This window comes from Xylocopa sonorina, chromosome 9 (genome assembly GCF_050948175.1).
Source record: "Xylocopa sonorina isolate GNS202 chromosome 9, iyXylSono1_principal, whole genome shotgun sequence".
NCBI classification, from domain to species: Eukaryota; Metazoa; Arthropoda; class Insecta; order Hymenoptera; family Apidae; genus Xylocopa; species Xylocopa sonorina.
This window is the reverse complement of record NC_135201.1, coordinates 6,045,309-6,064,520: the sequence shown is the minus strand read 5'-3', so window position 1 is coordinate 6,064,520 and position 19,212 is coordinate 6,045,309. Positions and strand designations below refer to the sequence as shown.

Here is a 19,212-nt window from a genome sequence, read left to right as displayed (position 1 = left end):
AAAGGCGAGGTCTACGGTTTGGACGAAGTCGAACACGCGATTAAACGAGACTCGGTTCCGGTTGAATCCAGCGTGTACCCGCCACGGTAAAAGGCGCATTCAAATTAGATTTAAATCACGGGGGACAATTTGCATGACGTCCTGCTCGGTCCTCCGAGCGGCGGAAATAAGAAGACGACCCTATCCTTATTCAGACACGTTGAATAAGTCGTTTACCCTGTAAACAGAACGCCCCTCGTTCCGTCGAACAAACTGCGGATCTTAACCGAGTTAAAATGAGTTCTCCGTTAATTATTCATGAGCCGTGGTCGTAGCCGCGCGATTATTCAAATAAATACACCGGGCTGGTATTTTCCGAGCGGTGGAGAAATATCAATGAAGAGTATCCCTTAAAGAGGATCCGCTTTACAATCGGACTGGCGTCGTTTAAGGGATCAGAGTCGATTCTCAAACGGCGCATTGTTCCCGCTGTTAATTCCAGAGATTCACCCACGTTTATATTCCGCCGACGAAGGCGTCGGGAAACCGCAAACACGACTTTGCCACGAAATAACGCGGTGAAGTATATAGCGCCACTGTTCGAGATTGGTTCGCTAAGCGTATCAAAATTTAGAACGCTATATAGACGCGCAGTATGACGAACGAGTGAGGTAGTCGAACTAGTAATAGTCTACTGCAAATAGCTGGCATTGCTTGGTTTACTGCTCATAACGTTTAACTCGAACGAATGGGTAGCTTCCTCGAGACCCGCTTGTGTACCGAAGACACCATACCGTATCCTCTGGTACACCAAGTGCGCCAACCTCCTTAGCAAATTTAACAATTAAACTAGTTCCGCTGTGCACAACAGACGCTGCTATTCCACGCATTAGAGGAATGCGTCGAGGAATGCTACGACTACACTTACACCCACCATCGCAGTAGAATAATAAACCATCAGCTCCCCTGTCGATGGTCCACACCCCAATATCGGGGTGCACCATAATCTACAGTAGAAAATCCCCAAAAACCTCGAGCTAATTGTACGATTACACCACCGTGGAGAGTCCTCGAGCCCTGTCTCTAACCGTCACCCCTCTGTTACAGGCGAGGGATCACCAGCCACCCATGGAGGGCCACTAACTCGGAGAACGGATCACCGTCCCGCGATCAGCCTCGAAAGCGGGCGACCTAGCAACCTGGAGGTTTGGTAGCGCGTCGGCACGGTGCAGCTCGCTCGCACGACGGCCGTGGGTACATCGTCGGTGGCTCGTGTGCCAAGAAGATGCGGCTGTTCGCGTGGCCTGGCAGCGTGACTCGCGGCGGACTCACAAACGATGAATTGGCGGTTAGCGATGTTGGTTCGGGCGAGAAACGCGGCAGCAGCAGGAGCAGCAGCGGCGGCGGCAGCAGCCACGGGAGCCAGCGTATCGGTAGATTGGGCGCGCGATCCGGCGAACACCACGGGGACACCATCGGCTGGGCATGTACGTCATCTACCCGGCGGACGAGCTGCTGCGTATCTATGAGAACAACCCAGCCCGTGATCCTAGTCCAGTGTTGACCGGGGACCGCCGTCCGAGCTGTCAGGTGACCGTGATCGCAGTGAACGAGAGAACCGGCCACGAGGCCAAGCAGAGGAAGCAGAGGAGGCGTTGCCGCGAGCGTACCCGCAGAAAGAGACCGAGCGTAAGCGCGGCAGAGCGTGGCCGCGAGCCCGCGAACGGCAGTCGTCGTCAGCCAGAAGCCAGGACTATGCAAAACAGCCGCGCCGCCGCCGGCGAGGATGCCGCGAATCCTCTCAAGGACCTCACCCAGCCTGGGCTCAACGAGCCGCTCAAGCAGCACAATGCAGCCGCGCTCAAGCTCGTCCAGACCGGTGAGTGTGCTTCGCACCCTTTACGAGCCTCTCTCCCTTCCATTAGGAACGCGCCCCTTTTTTCACCTGCCCGTTTTTCGTACACGTCCCTCGTCTCCATCGGTTGATCGATGCTTTCTCGATGAGCAATACGTTCGAACACCCTTGTACACACGATTTCGAACACCATTTTTCTCGCACCCTCGCTACGTCCTGGGGTACAATGGGGGGTGGGGGCGGACATCCGACGCTGATACACGTGATGCACGGTGAATTATTAATACCAGGGAAAATAAAGTCAGGGGAAACCGTAGCCGATACCGCGTACGATGCATTATGCATCGTAGGTTGGTTCAAGGTCGGGATTAATATATAACGCAGGGGGTTCAATAGCCAGTGGTGAATGAGAGCGGATGCGACGGGGTAACGAAATGGTCCTCGAGGCCTAATTCGTGGATATGATCGTCGATATCTGTTGTACGGCTTTTAATCTAATATTTTTTTTTTATTTCCACGAAGCGGATACGGAGTTCGTTAAAGTTTTAAGCATTCGTTAGCGTCAGAACGGCATCTGATAAGTATAAGTAATGGAGGGCAATAGTGTTCCTTGCGAATTACGTATTCAACTGTTGCGGACACGCACCAGCCTCCACACAATTATTCCCTCGTTTCGTCGCGTGGAATATTAGGTTCCGCCGTCAGGAACGTTTTTCATAAGAAAATTCACGAAATCTCGCCATATTGGCTAGCTTGCCCGCGGGTTCGAACGCGCGCTTATTTCGACCGTTTCCTCGCGGCTGGAGGAAGGCGTCGATGTCGTTTCTCGTCGCGAGTTGACAATGAATTTCTACTTCGACACAACCTCGGCCTGTTGATCGATACGAGATGTGTCCCCCTCCTACCAAGTGGCGTGCACGGTGAAATAAAGTGACTGCGTTTCACCAATTTCTTCCGTGTACGTAGCAACCTTGGGCCTCGCGTTACATCGTGGAACTCTCGTCTAAGCGATCAATTAACTTGTTCATCAAACACAAGTAACACGATTATACGTGGCACGATCAAAGGTCCCCGGAACACGCGTGCACACACCTTTCCGTGTTCGAAGGCTGTTTTCCCTGGTATTTAGCAGTTTACCACGTTGTACGGCCAGGGCTGGCGGTTGTTCATTATGTTCCCACCGAGACACAGTGTAACGTACCGTGGATACCAAAACGTGTACCGAGGTTTCGTGTCCTGGGCTTGTAACTTGCTCTGGAGCAACCCAAACTGGAGCCTCTTGGAAACAAATGCCTGTCGAGAGCGTTTGAACGGCAGACTCGAGAGAGGAACTTTGTCCGCCCTGTTGGTCCTTTCGTTGGACGTCTCTAATCGTCGGTGACGGCGCGTTTATACGACCAGCATTGCCAACGCTGCGGTAGAATTGATGGAGGACGTTCCAAGAGTCCTGAGAATAATCGCAACAGGAAGAGGAGACGTTTTGGCATTAGTTCCGTGGAATTCATCGCCAACGTTATGGGTAACGGGTGGTCTGGACCCACCCTTCGATGGCTGCGTCCAACAGTCTCGCAGCGACTCGAGCGACTACGATAAATTCGAGGGAAACGACCGTTGGAATCGAGCAACAGCGGAGGAAGTTGACGGAAATCGCGTTGGCATAGAAACTGCCGCCATAGTGGCGAGAGTTCAAAGTCCCTGAAATTGGTGTTTCCCCCGGGAAGCTGGATGAAACCCACGCGAGATATCGGAGAACAACGAAGATAGATCCACCCTGCTCGTTTTAATTCAGCGGCAGGCTAATAATTCTCCGGGGTTACAATAAAATTCCTCTTTGGGAACATTTCCCGCGCGCCTCCCGTTCCCGTAGGCCGCGACGGTTCCTCAAATAAATTAAAGACTCAAACATACTGAAGCACACCAATTTTTCGCTCGCGGTGCTCCTCCATTTTTCACCAGCCAGAAATAAGTATTCCCCACAAAGGAAGAACCGTGTAATTTCGACAGAGATCCTCCTTTGCCAGAGCTCCTCGGTTGCCAGGGCGAGACCAAAGAAAAAAGGAGAAAAAAAAAAGGAAAATGAAAAAGGAACGATGGGCGGGGTAGAAAAGGGGGTGGAAAAATGAATTCGTAGGCGCGCGGAGACGGCGTGTGCCGCATAAGAATAACTCGACACTGTGACATAATTGTAAGTTATCGCCACCATAAAACGGCGTACACGTGCTCCGTGGAACGACACGGTGAATGGGCGCGTTCCAACCATTTATAATTGCCCTGTCACGGTTAGGGCCTCCTGAATGGCGCTGCCACCGTTTCGCTTTTACCTCTTCCACCGTCTCCTTTTTCTGCGGCTGACGCGTGACGGACGCGAGCAATCGGGCTCGTCTAGCTTCGGTTCGTCGAATTAATCCAGAAAACACCTCTCGCCATCGAGTAACCGAGGACCCGCGTCGGTCGACAATGAGGCTCGCGAGGTGCAACCCCCTCGAGGAAACGAGGAATTCATTATTCATCGGGGCTTCCATTCAGGCGGAAAAAATCCCGGCAAACTCGTCCTCGACGACAAAGATCGCCGCTCCCGAGGACGAGTCGGCGGTTGAGAATTTTCGCAAGACGAGCAGCGCTGCATTTTTCATGGCACGGCTGTGTTACCTTTGAGACCGATCGCGCCAACTCGTGGCGAAGATTAATTATGTCCGCGCGGGACAGACGGTTACCCCACTAAGGGGAGTTGCCCTCTGTCATCGGTCTCTGTCGGACGTTGGTTTTATCCCTCTCAAAAACGGAGCATCCCCGATGCAATACCGGCTGATTAACCCTTGTCCATCCCCTCGATCGATCCAGGAGCGCGCAGGGTGCTGGTGATAAGGGATTTACGAATTTAGGAGAATCCTCTGGCGAGGAGGATTCGAAGAAAAAGATATCGTTTGGAGTTTCGACAACAGAAATTGAACTTTTCTTACCCCTGATGGGGGTGGCTTTGGAGGATTGCTCAATTTCACAGCGATTCGAGGCAGTTCCTCGAAGGTCTCGCGAACGTAGAAGCGTAGTCTGTTTTTCATAGTTGACAAAACGTGTCCCGCGAGAGAGGGGTGTGCACGTTTTAAGCTTGTTTTCTCGGCGAACTCGGGATTAGGGACTCAGTTTATGATCGAATGACGTTAAGGGAAGCTCTTTCGCCGGGCGACACGTTAAATAAATGTATCACGGAGGTGGGAAACCGGGTTTAGGTGTAATTACATTACATTCGATGCATTTCCGCTGCGGGATTAATTATTCACTGGCTCGCGTTGGAAGCCGCTACCTGGTGAGCGTTTATCGTGGTAAATGTTCGCATCAATGGGAAATTTGAATACGTATCAAATTAATATTGTACTATTCGATATCATTATTATTTATTCCAACCAGCGATACCAGAAAACCATTTTAAGACTGTTAGTAACAACAAATGCAAATCGCTTAAAAAAGCTAACGAGAGAGCAAACAATAGATTCAATTTTATAAATTAAATATATCTCACCAATAGACCAATTGTTCTTGATTACGAACGTATAGACGCATACAATCGGTGGGTAATTAAGAACTTGCGAGAAAGGACTTTGCCCATACACCATCTGCCGGTGGAAAATGGTACCACCGCTAACGAAGGACCAAACAGAGGGAACAAAGTGCATGTCGTTAAAGCGCATGTAAATTACGCGTACGTCTTACTATACTTCGCACGAAGAACCATTTTAATGCCTTAATGCCTCTGTCGTGCCGCGAAACATTTACCCCGTCGAGGCACCCCTCATCCGTCGTAACAGCCACGGATGAACTTTATTACGCTGCTCGATACTAATCTTTCCATGTCTCTCCTGTATCGAGGGTGCTGCGGGGTGCAAAAAAAAAAGGAAAGAAAATCAATAACAATAATTATTCACGGTACAAACGGCGTGTCACAATGCGTCCCGGTGACACAAATGCGCTTCACGTGACCGACAGTCCACTTTTCTCGAGTAGTCGGCGTTATCGTGCTCGTTTTTTTATCGACACGCGTTCGCCTGGTTTTTGCGACAATCCCTTTTCTACCCCGATGACGTAAATACGAGCGTTAGTTGATTGGTTCCGTCCAGAACAGTCGGGATTTCGCAAATTGAGATCGTTCACTCCCTCGAGCATCCCCTATCGAGCGTAGCGGCAAAAATTGTCTTCGTCTCGATTGAAAATCCTGCTTCCTGGTTGTCAAACAAATTAATTGGCCAATAACGATTCCACCCTTATCGCGACGACTGCGTAATTTACCTCGTATAATTAGTCAAAGGCGGTTTAATGCTTCCGCCCTGGGGCGGTTTAGAAAATTTCAATTTAACGCCGCGCGTATCGAGTGTTCACTTTTTAACGAGCTAATTAAGACGGGATAGCGTGTCGCACGGTGTGTTTATCGGTAACGAGAAGAGCCTGCGAATGCCACATGATTCTAGTAAACCCGATATACGAATTGGTCCTCGAATGCTAAATCCTGCGCGGCCAATAATAAGCACCGATCACGGGGAAACCCCGGCGACGCGACGATGGCGATAAATATCAGATGTGGGCCAACCAGTGGCCCGCCATAATGGCGACGGGTACCAGATTCAATAATTACAAACCGCGTTCGGTCGTCGCTATCAAGAATCCAATTTTCCCAGGTAGAATCGGCTCTGTGCAACGTGTCGGAGTTCATCAGTCAGCCAGCCTTTGAACAAACTGTGGCCAGTAATCGAATTTCAGACTGACATGTCTGGTTTCGTCCCTCGAACTGGTCAGACCCGGAAATTACACGAAACGGTCCATTTTTTCTTTTTTTTTTTTTTTCCACCCTGATCTTATCTTCTACTATCGAACTCTGGGGTTTTATCGATGATGGTGATGTTTGGATAGACACGTAGTGGTTGGAACCCATGGACAGTTAGCGAGTCAGACACGCTGACCGAGTTCCTCCAGGTTCTCCTCGAAGACGGAGCAAGGGTAGAGGCTGTTCGTTTCAGCCTCTTCCTCGTGGAAACGAACACTCCTCGGTGTAGTTTCGCAAGATTACATCCAAGACCTCGTTACCGCGGTATAAATAGAGCCTTCCTGCTGGCGTGGATTCAGTTTAACAGCAGCGCGGAGTGGCGGTCGTGCCGGGTCCAAACAATCTTCGGGGCTGTCACGTGTGCTGACCTGGATGCTTATTCAGATCATTGGCGCCGGGTTGTTGCTTTCGTCTTCACGCGCCAGTGTCGAGCCTATTTCTTCCTCCCTTCGCGATCAGCGATGAGAGCAATCCTTCGTGTCGAAACGAGACGCCTCGTATCTCGAGGGGAGGACTTTGGGTTGGTCCCGTCGCCGCGTTATTCTCGTTTCCGTGGAACAATTTAGGGGATCGCGGGCTATCCGTTCGTTTAACGGGCCTCGCAGCGGCGCTTCTAGACGCTGCCCACCTAATTATTTCAGGAGTAACGGCCCACGTTAGCGAAATTAGCGAGGGCATTGTCTACTACGTTATCCTCGGCTGGTAATGAGACTTCCTGTAAACAACGGGGGAGATTTATTGCGTTAAAGTTTGCTTTAATCTTGAGTTAAATGGATCGTTGAACGCTGGGACCGGTTAAGGCGAACGAGCGTTGTAACGCGACATTCAGCGGGGATAATAAAAGTCCCCGTGGGTCTCTTGGATTAGAAATTCACCATCCGATTCGCGCGAAGTTCCAGCGACAAAACGCCTGGACGACTGTGCTCGATGATCACTCTCATCCCTCTTGCCCCCTTCCTGATTTAATTCAAATCGTGACCAGCGGCGCGTTTTACTAACCACACGGTTGTCGTTATTACTCACGCGAGGCGCGCTGGCTAATGGAATTTCACGCGACGCTGTGTTCCATGCAAATTGGACCCCTTTATGGCACCTACGGATGCTTCGAAATCGAACGGCGATATGCGCCACGGAATTACCTAGCCGCGACTGCGATACTGCGATCCAACCGCGGGTCGAGAGGGCAATCTACGACGCACGCTTGACCATCGCGAGGATGCATTTTAAAGAATTCTACGAGAAACCGCGAGCGAACGAGCCAAACGGATTAACCAGAGAAACCAGTCGCGTGTCACACGTTAAAGGATCAACTGAACCGAGTCCCAATCCCACAGAACCTCCCCCAACGCACGCATCAGACCGACCCATCCTCGCCCCTCGTTGTCTGGCTCGAATCGAACTCTGATACGAAACCCTCCAACAGCGAGACTAGCGCCTAAACGAGCTTCAGCACGAACACCAGCAACTAGAGCACTTCCTGAAACCTGGCACCGACCCCTGGCTCAGCGGTGTGCCAAGGTCGGCCAGTAAGAGAGAACAGGCTCGCCAGCGCTAGAAACAGCCAGCGAGGGGGCGCATCCGTTCGTCGTCCTCCGTCAAGGCTCCCAAGGACTCGTTCGTAGCGGGTCGACGACTGTCCAGGTGACGGGAAGGTTAACGGGCTCGCACAGGAAACGGAGCAGGTTATATTTTAATAAAGGAGTCTGGTTGCCACGGTAACTGCGAGGTGAACGAGCGCGGTATTGATTCAGCCCACCTGAATTCAGGTCAGCCCCTGACTAAAACACCTTCCCCGGTGTGTTACACCGCTCCGTTTCCGTTGCGTACCACCGAGCCTACCAGTTGAATTTTTCCCCGACCTTCGCGGCACCGGCGACGGCTCGAGCCACCACCCCAACAGCGGCCATCCGCCACCCTGTCGGCGCGCGGGACACACGCGACCGTCCATGCATTATGGATGTAGTCCATCTTGATAGGGGGATGGCGCGCGACTACCAGCTACACCTTTACCAGCCCCTGACTAAGCGGCTGGATCGCCCTGCCTCGCGATAACAATCGAACGTTGATTAAGGGAGAGTGTTCCGTCCTCGTCGCGTTCTTCGTTACCATCTCGTTCGTTACTTTCGAGAGTAATTACCAAATCTCTCTCCCCTTGTGTTCGTTAGAGGACTTCTCCCCTCGTCAGAGGGGAAGTTGTTTGAGAGGAGGTTCGCGTGGCGCGAGATTGGTACCGTTCTCTTAACGTTTATCGAGAACGGGGTTCGTTTTTCTTGGCTCTCGTATCGTTAAGGTGAACTTGGTTAAGGTTCCAGCGAGCGTGACTCTAAACGATTTACAGCCAAACGATTCCCGGATTCGATAAAGAACAGGGGTTTGTAAATGTTCACCGGCTCGAGAGCGATAATGGCCGCGGCTGGTGACAGCAATTAAACGAAACGCGACGGGAATACGTCGCGGTGCACTCGTGGAGGATTTTTCTCGCGATCGATTTCACCAGCCGTGGGGCTCATCGACTCGTGAAATATATTAGAGAATTATTGGAGCGTTCGGAAAGTTTGCGATTAAACGGGTTAACGCCGTCCGCGGGTGGAGAAATCCGCGAGCGCTCGAATAATTTCGCTCGACGAACGTCTATTGTCGCCAGTTGGAAATAATAAACCGAAGGCGAGGGAACGGTGCCTCTAAAGCGATCAGAGAATTATACGGATGTCGAAATTGCCTGTAAACGAGGAAGCCGGGGGTAGTGGTTGACCGCAAGGCCGGATAATAAAGTTTGCGATGACTTCTAAAAACGAAAACGTAGGCAGAAACCGCGGCGAGGTTTCAGCTTACATGGAAACTCGATTAAACGACCGGACAAAATAATGTCGTTAAATAATGCCATTATAGACAGCCATAGTCCATGCTGATAGATCAATCGCGCGGCTAACGAGTATCGTCGCCAGTGAAATTTTATTACATCCGCGCGAGGACTCGACTTTCCAAATCAAAGAGAATTTCAACGCCTCGTCGTTACGCGAGCAAGATCGACGACCAACTCGCGAGAGATCAGACTCGAAATGACCAAAGCCCAACTTAACCCAGTTTGGAATCGAGACCAATGAATTGTGTTGGTCTTTTCGAAAATTCTCCCCTGTTGTACGGCATCCGAGAAATTAATTAATCGCCACCGAACAGGCTTATCAAAGACACGCGATCCGCGTGGAATTCCATACTGATGGATACTTAAAACGATCCGGCTGGAAAAGGTCAGCCGTCTATTTACAGTGGGCATTATTATAAACCTTATCGGGGTTCCATTAATGCGGCTGCTAGCGAGGATGACAGAATAATTATCCTGCCATTAAACTTCCGTATAATTTACCCAGTTTCACGGTACCCTCGCCCTCTCTACGCTAGTTACCCTCAATCTGGCGCCGCTTAACAAATTAGTATTCCTAAGCTCCCTAATGATGTACCAAGATATACCATCGCCCCTAGCTGCGCACGGTCTCCGCATATCTGTCCTGTACACTCGAATCTGAATTGACTCGTTTACGTTGAAGAGACGCTCGTCGAAACGAATGTCCGAATACCAAACCGTGGTTCGATACCAGCCGATTTCCGATGCAATTCAGCCAAAAGCGTGAATCGCAGTCGCGATCGAAGCTAACTAGCGACTAATCGAAAATGTCCAATGGTAAATTCGACGCTTTCCCACGTTCCCTACCCTCGAACCGTACAAACAAGCATCGATCCAACCCAGACACGATGAAACAAACCAATCCGTCGAATATCGTGCGCTGTCTATTATTCGCACCACTCCTGACAGCGCTTGACCCAAAGGACCGAACGTTCAAACTGAACCCCTTCAACTGGTCGAGGATCCTCGTCGAGCCGTCCCTGTTTCCGCTCGGATTTTCTAGATCAACAGCACATCCTTCGTCCAAAAATACCGCCACAGTCCGCGCTAGTCGAGATTAATCCTCGCGACGATCCATGGTCGCCAGGCGGGTGATTCAGAAGCGAGCCTCCAGTCGACGGTGATACGATTCACCGAAATAAACAGCGTCCGAGCGTCGAAGGACGAGAGCCGCCTCGGTTTCCGGGGTGCCTCCGCGGGCCAATGAGAATTTCGTCATTCCTGCTATAATTACGAACGCAACCAGCGAACGCCCGTGGGCCGCACGGTATCAAGGATGAGACGCGACAGCTTTCGGCTAAAATTACCCGGCAATTATTAACATCCTCGGCCAGAACGCAAAGCCGCTGGGAGACCAACAGAGCCAGATCGAACGGTCGATCTCGCGGACGAGTTCGAGACTCTCGAGCGACGGAAGTTGGGATTATCCCGCGCGCAATCTGCCAGTTTCCCTTTTACGGCTGGCTGTTTCACACCCCGGTAGAAACGACAGCTGTACCCTTTTAGCCGTTCGACGATTAATCCGATACTCTGTCGCCTGGATTATATCTGATTGGAATTGTTTCCGACTGTTTCGTCCTGCTAGGTTTAATTCTCTAGCCAGATTGACCCCAAGGTAAATAGCGCGGTGTTTGCTTTTTCACCTCTGACAATGAAATTGGAAGAACCAAGATCGGTTCTGTTGATTCGTCTTCGCGTATTCTATTCCTCGCGCGGATCAGCAACGTTGATATACCGAATTTCTACCCCGAGGTAACCTGGATCTCTCGTCATTTTACAATTGACCCAATTAAGCTCCCGTTCCGTGGTCTCGTATTATACGCGATCCAGAATTTTTGCGTCCACCAGTTCGTGATCGTGGATTAGCGTCGTCCGCGCTTAATACCCGCGGTATTCCCCTGACCAATCCATGTTGAAACTGCGAAGTAGGCAGAGAACCGGACCGGCGGCACTGTTTTTTGACCTGGAAAATCCAGCCGTCTCGTGTTCCGTTCCCATCTGACAAATTGGATCCTTTGTAGCCTCCTGTGTCTCTGTCTCCCCGCATAATTGTTTAGTGCTCTTTCGAGCTCCCTGAGCCTCTCAGCCCTCCCTATCCGTTCGAACGTCGTACTTGGTAAAACGCGAAATTAATGATCGCTCGCCCCGAGCGAGTTTTAATACGACTTTACCATACACCGCGTCTGTGTCGTCTGCTTTCATAATTTCGCCAATCCCTCGAGAGGACTCGCGTGGTGCGTAATTTCGCGTCACCGTGTTTATAGAAGCGTCCCTCGATTCTGACGAGAGACTCGTGAGCAGGAGTAAACCATGTCCCTCTTCGTACGCGATTTAGAAGATCATCCAGAGTCGCTGAATTCCTCGAACGATTTACACAGCGGATCCTGATGCGCTTGGTTCGCCTCTGGTTCTAAGTATAGACAGATAAAACAGTGGTACTTGGGCACGAAGTTTCGTTAGTTTCAGTGGGGACTACTCAACAGGCTAAGTGTCGGCCCACTTAGCCCAGATGGCTTGAACAATTCATGGCCAGTGTATACGGGTCGACGATTAGGCAAATCCTGGCTGGGAATCAATCTTTTACTGTTGCGCATCCCAGCCACGAGACGCTCGCATCGTCGATACACGTGAATCGAGGAAGTTCCTCGATCGATGTTAATAGGACTGTCCTTTCGGTTGGAAAGTGCGCGGCAGACCTCAACGATCAGGAATAATCCCACACTAGAATGAGATCACGCGAAACGCAAGCCAGGACGATTTATAATCATCGTCGCGACTCGTCGACTCTGACAGGGGTGGTCCCCAGAAATTACTGGCTGTTGTAACGGATCGTCGCGATACGTGAATCACGGAGCGATTATTTTCACGAGGCGCGACGCGACGTTTAGCTTACGTGGATCAGCATCGAGTATGATGGACGACAGGCCGATTAAAGCGAAGAGAGAACGCGGTAATCCCTTTCGATCCCTCGACTTTTCATCCCCGATGAATTATCGCGCAAACACGCGAAGCCTACGCGGACGACCGCGTTAATTTGCCAGCCGCCTCTTTGGTCCATCAAGCTGGCGCGAGTACGCGGAAGAGGTATAAGGGACGCGGATTAAATCAACGGCGACACGGTGGGTCGCAATCGAATTTCCTCTTCCCGCTCTCAGAGCGAGGTTTCTTTTCCACCCTCCGCTGGTGCAGCTTCGTGCATATTATACGGGGTGCAATTGCGTCCCTGCACACGTCGCGTGTACCCATCCTAGTTTTAAAGCCTCCGTCTTTGCCCTGAATACACAAATCCCGGACCTAACCGGTTCATCCGTTGATTTACTCGTCGGACCGTGCTGGGAACTGGCAACGGCGATGCGAGCGGGTTGACCGAGCGGAGGGAAACCGCCGCGAGCTCGCTCGAGTGGAAATCCGGTAAACAGCCAGGGTGGAGACGAAGCGGGTTAACGACCATCGAAAAGTCTAACGAGGCTGATTCCTAATCCCTGGGAACACGGACGTCGCCCCGAGGCGATATCGATCGTCTCGTCGCAGGAATAATGAACGTGACAGGGTTAATTGAAAGGGCGGGACGGTGGCCCGCGGGGGTTCGGCTATCGAATTCCAAAGAACGTCAATTACTGCTGCGGCCGAGGGTGGACATGGTAAACGTTCGACGTCTCCTTGGATCGTTGCGACTCGACGAGATCGCGAAACCTGTCCCCTCGAACGACGTTCGAGACGAATCGAGCGTCGATGGAGCCGCGAAATTAGTGATGCAGCGTGTGTGGTATAAAATCAGAGATCGAATTATCGATGCGAGCGGCTAATTACTTCACGACCTGCCCGATGACTCCGTATTCATCGGCCATCCATGACAATTCACCGCCACCCTCGTCCACCACGGACGCGCGGCTGTATCGATTGCTCGACCGACGGAATTGACGCGTGCTCGAGTGATTGTAGGTGTCAAGTATATAGCGATCTGGCTTGAAACGTGTTCGAATTTGAAATAGCCAGACTCTTCTCAGCTTGTAGGAGGCGACGAGGGCTTCCGCGCGATCGAGAAGCAGAAGCGGATGGAAGAAAAACAGCGATCGCTCTAAAGTCGATTCGCGGGACGAGGGGTAAAGCCTGCGCTATCGAAACGTAGAAGAGACTGGCTTATTTACACGACTCTACCCGGATAATCGATTTGCCGTTATCTCAGGAGGAACACAGTCGACACAGACGCATCGTGTGTGCATCGATCGCGGAGAGGTATTCAAACAACCGTCGTCGTAATGAAAGCACTCGGACAAACGAGAAATCTCCGCGAAATCGGCTCGAGTTACCTGACGGTAACCCCTGGCAACTAGCCGAGGGCGCAGAGCCTCTCTGGCACCTCTTTCTTTCCCTCTATCGATTTTTTGTAATATTCAGAGCCAGGAAGGGAGACAGTTCTCTCCTCTGCCGCGAGAGATCTATCTCTCCCCTCCCCCGCGGTTCACGTGTACACATTTTCATCTCCGCGTTGATACGAGGTCCTCGAAGCGGGGTGGAGACCTCACCCGGAAACGGTCGCGCGCTCCACCCCGCTCGATCTCAAATGCGATAAAAATTGACGGAGGTAGAACGATAAAACTGTGCTCGCGACGCTGGGCGAAGGAAAATTGAAAGAGGAGCCACGTTTCCGTGGCGAATTGAAAGAGGAGAGCCGGTTGTCGCGTTTTTAGGGGGCACCTTAACGCGCGGGAAGCTTTCTGGGACGAGCCACCCCCGTGGCGATGGGCGCCAGCTTCCGAATACAATCCACTTAACCCGCGTCGCGCTCCTTCGTCGATCGTTCCCCATTTTTGGAACGACCGCGAAATGTTGCGCAATCGTTACGCGTAGCCAGCATTTTCATTTTTGAGATTGGCTTGTTATCGATGCTCGTCGTACAAGTCGTATCTGCGCGTGGACCGAATTTCTGAAACGGTTCGATCGAGGTCGCGTTGGCGCTTTAATTTTAATCGCACGTAATTTTGAGTCGAATCCACGGAAACGGGGGAGAATGACTTCATCCGTTTCGACAGCTCGATGGCCTGGCAGTGGTGCTGACTCGATAGTATCATTTCTAAATCGGTAGGCCATGGTGATCCAACGATTGGGCTGTTATTCAGCCTGCTCGACTGTTCGCTGGCTAATCTCCTTCTTCGAGCACGATGTAATCTGTCAAGTAGATTAAATACCGATAAGAAACGCGAAGTATTTCAAGAACGAACGGTTACCACCCCCGTCCCGTTTCCGTTGTCGCGTAATCGAGAAGAATTACAGCCAAGCGCTAACGCGAAATGTTAATACTCGATGGCGTGATTTCAGAGCTGCCCTAATTCGTCCACGACGTCGTGCCACGGAATTAATCGAGTCCTTACCCTATTTTTAGACACGCCCGCCGTAATTGAATGTCAATTCCGTGCTCGTTAACGCGTCCACGGTGGCCGGTGTCCTCGTAGCCCTGCGTCAACGGTAATAATTGAATTTTTCGACCTGAAGGCGTTCCATCTTGCGTCGACGATTGTTTAACGTTCCTGCTTGGCCCTCCAACAATTGGTACCCCATGGTAATCGTTTACCATCGAAGTAACTCGCCATCGCAACGAAATAAAGTTGAAACTGGAACGGAACAGCGGTCGAAATCCTAGCAGTCAATTAGCGTCGATTTCTATCGTGGCGAGCTGTTAAAGTGACGATAATCACGTTTCCCGCGAGCACATAGCCCAGTGGAATCGAAACGAAATTCCATTTTCGTGATATTTCGCGGATACAGCCGACCAGAATTGATGCCAATAACGACGCGGAGGATTCTCTGCGAATTAACTGGTAACCCGATGCCAGGGCGTTAAATTAAATTGGTACACGCTGTTTGCGACACTGTCGACATATTAGAATCACCTTTCGAGAAGATCGAACCGTGAATCCGAGCCCTATTCGTCTATCGCGCCCTAACTCTTAAGATCGCGTAGCTATTGAGCCCCACTGGCGATCAGATGTAATCTAAAAACCATTGCTCGTCGATAATCCCTCGAACGACTGGTTCGTAAACCCGCGAACCGCTTCAGGTTTACGTAAAAGCCGGCGAAAAAAGAAGAAATTTCAATTGACATTGCGTCAGAGATTCGTATCCCTGCCAATTCACTTAGCCAACTGCCGTGTTGATCGTGGGGGCTCGAGATACATATTTATTTTAGCCGCGCGTGTACCGTGCAACGGCCTGTATACCTCGCTAAAAGTAACCGTCGCACGTCAACCCAGCTACGCGATCAATTGTACGCGTAAAAACATTGTAACGTTCGACGGCCGGTGCCAAGACGTTATCCGACGCGGATTTCGAGGCGTAATCGGTTCCTGTCACGTGTCAGGATGAAGACACCGACAAACCGCCACTTAATGTCCCTTTCGCTCGATAAAACCGATCAACCTGGTGACGGTACGACGAAAACACGACCGCTCCACCTTGACTTTTACTGCCTCCGTGCGACTGGGCTTGTGAACCCCTAAAGATCTCCAAACTTATCGCGTTCTTCGCGATGGTGCACGTTTGCGTCCATCGATTTCCACCCAACGACAGTGTTTGTAGCTACGATTCGATGGAATCGAAGCTGCTCGTTGAATTAATTAAACTGGAGGCTGCTTAAAACGTTTCGACGTGTCCATCGGGATTAGAAACGTTCGACGAGCGCGCTTAAAAGCGTGGCGTGGGCTTGGTTAGGGGACGCGTGGCGTCAGGTGCATCGAGGCAGAGGCGTGGAGTGCACGGAAGGCATCGAGTCCTCTTCAAATATTTCAACGCACGCGATGGACTGGTCTTGTATCAATAAACAATTACCGTGACGCTGGTGAACGCGACACGGGTCGCATTGTGACCGAGGAACACCCGCGGAAGAGCCGTTCGAAAACACGTCGACCGCGAGAATTTACAGCTCTCGAGGACCGATCGATAAGCCTGTTAATTAAGCGTGCAATAATGATCAAACCGTCGGGCGTACTTTAGCGAGTAAACGGGTTTTAACGTTGCACCTATTTCGCGAAAGATTAACGAGTTCTAGCGGTCGGTGCCATTATCCCCTCCCGTGGACCATCTAGCGTCGATTAGTCGCCAGGATACAGCGCGACGTTCAGCGTCGTTCGTATTAAATTCCAAGTCTGATCGTGCCCCGAATTTTTCTGTCGACAGTGTCCGAGTTCGCCCAGGAGTTGGGCGCGGCGATGGAGAGCCACTCCGCGAACATACGACGCCTGGTCGACGAGTTCCGCAGCCGTTCTGGAGACACCAGAGTGGACTCTGGAGGGATGCGTCGAGTTTGGGAGAACTTGCTGCGCCAGGTGCAATCAGACGCGGAGGCTCACCTGGATCTTGCCGCGGTTCTTCAGCAACAGCTGTCCAGGCCGACCTTAGAGGCCAGTTTCCACCGAAAACTCCAATCCAGAAAGGTAAACCAACTAAGATCCCTTCGTTGCCAAAGATTCTGTCTCTTACGATGATGGCTCTTCCGGTTCACCTTGCAATTACAACGGTCCCAAGTTCCGTCAAGGAAGCATTTATACTGAATCACGAAATTGTTGCAGGTGTTCGCTCATCGCGAGGCGTATGAGCAGGTGGTCGCGAAGACCGAGGAGAAGCTGCAGCGTGCCCGAGCGGATTACAAGCGGGCGTACGCGACGCTGCTGACAGTAGATGGCGGTAGCGAGCAAGAATTGAAACGCGCCTACTACGAGGCCCACAACGCGTACGTTCTCCAATTGAGGGCGACGAACGCCATCACCGAACGGTATCAGACGCAATGTCTACCCGGTCTGCTTGGCGAGATAGCAGAGGTGTACGAGGAGCTATGCGGGCTAGCCTGCAAGTGCGTGGCTGGGATATCAGAGGCAGCCGCTGAGCGGGCTGGCGAACAGGCGAAGCGTTACCAGGCGGTCGCCAAGGAAGCTCAAGTCGTCACGCCGTTGAATGACTTGCAAGTACGTTTAATGTTTGCCTCTCGCGACGCTTCTCTTATCCTGACTGGCGTGGAGGTTCTGGGTCAGTTGTCTCAAACCTCGAGGAACGGTACAATCAATAGAAAGGGCACGGTATCAGTCGACACAAAGCCAAGTTACGGTATACTAATTAGCCTGTTAATCAGTGGAGCGTGGAGCCGCTAAAGTCTCCTATTCATGAGATTCCTATGTGCCCACTGAAGATTCTCAGCCGTGGATCACTAATCGTTTCAGAACCAATGCTGCTTGAATCCTTGACTTCACCTATCCTCCTTCGCAGGATCGAATTGCAGCGAAAGATGCATGGAACGATTTCACTTTCTGCAATAGAAATTTCGTGTCCAGGTCCTGGCGCGAAGTCTAGCAGCGACCGCGACCCCGTCGAAGAAGCCATCCAGACGGCTCTTCGTGGCGCCAGGCCCACCGGAACAAGTTCCAATGGAACGAATCAGCCAGATACCAGCTCTGAGGGACGAGATGACTCCGACAGGGACCAGCACTCTACCACTGATGGATGAGCTACGACAGGAGCACGACAGCCTCACCCAAGAGATCACCAGACTCCAGGACGCTCTGGACGCTCTGATCCGCATGCAACGGAAGTACGTTCAACGATCAATCCAACCAGAAACTAGGCCTCTCGTGGTAGACTATTCCCCGCTCGTACGGATCTGGTGACACGATTGGATACGTTCTTTATTGAATCGGAAGGGTCGGTAGGGACAAATGGGAATTCCTTGCCTTTCAGGCATTGGGGTTCGTCGTGTAAGGGTTTCACCTCGAAAGATGAGTTCGATCGATAGCACGAAGCGGAACCAGTGGCACGTGTGCAGAGCTCGCGAGCAGAAATAATTAATAACCGGTTAAAAAGAATTCGTTTTAATTACCGACCGTTCCGTTTCTCGGTGACTGGTTCAATTTATCGAGGGTAAACACGTTACAAAGGGGCGCGATTTTCGAGCGACCGCGATTAAAAGGGTCGGCCGGCGGGAAACACTCGACCGCTCGCGCTCGAATTCCCCGCTACCAGAATCGTTCAACGGGTCCCTCCCGTCTTTTAATTCCAGGAGCGCCGAGAGCAATCTTCACACGAAAGTGGCCGAGTTGCAGGAGGATATATCCATGAAACGGTTCGAGCTGGGCGAGGCGCAACTCTACCTAGCAGCGGTGCAAGCGCAGGTATTTCGATTGATATCGTTCGCCAGCAAACAACGCGGCGGGGGCTGAGAAGTGGTCCCCTTTGTCTTTGAACGCTCAGATCCAGGTTTCTGATCGAAAACGTCAGGGAAGACGATCCCACGAACGCTTGCCTACATTAATACGATACAGTTTCGTAAAATTTCTCACTGGAGACTCTCAAACTATTCCATTATCCCTGAAGAATCTCCAGGTCTTAGTAGACGCAATACTTTGGCAAGGTTCTCAATTATGTAATCTGTCTGGTAACTTTTTGCTCCCTCGCCGCTCCTTTCTTCGTCGTCGAAGCGTACCCTGTATGAGATCGATTGCAAAAAATTGCTGGAAGCTATTAGCGACCATCGAAGGTTCTCGAGTAGCGCATCGTCGGTGTCGCGAGTTTCGTACGCTCGGGCCAAGAACTTGCTACTTTGTTGGCGAGCCAGGCTGCTTCTTGTTTTGAAAACCACGGCGAGGATCGCGGAAACTTTTTTCATCCGCGACAGAAAAG

At 51.4% G+C, this 19,212-nt stretch overlaps 1 protein-coding gene across 3 annotated transcripts in view; it reads left to right on the top strand.

The window, feature by feature from the left end:
- The first annotated feature begins 1,156 nt into the window (after nt 1–1,156).
- Nucleotides 1,157–19,212, top strand: part of Stacl (SH3 and cysteine-rich domain-containing protein) — a 29,652-nt gene continuing 11,596 nt past the window's right edge. The window contains exons 1-5 of one of the 3 annotated variants that reach the window (XM_076902154.1): nt 1,157–1,858; nt 16,723–16,979; nt 17,115–17,507; nt 17,871–18,127; nt 18,593–18,704. In XM_076902154.1, the coding sequence (XP_076758269.1) occupies nt 1,465–1,858; nt 16,723–16,979; nt 17,115–17,507; nt 17,871–18,127; nt 18,593–18,704 (1,413 nt within the window). In that variant the 5' untranslated portion in view covers nt 1,157–1,464. The remainder of the gene's footprint in view (nt 1,859–16,722; nt 16,980–17,114; nt 17,508–17,870; nt 18,128–18,592; nt 18,705–19,212) is intronic. The other 2 variants (XM_076902157.1, XM_076902156.1) reach the window with 2 other exon arrangements.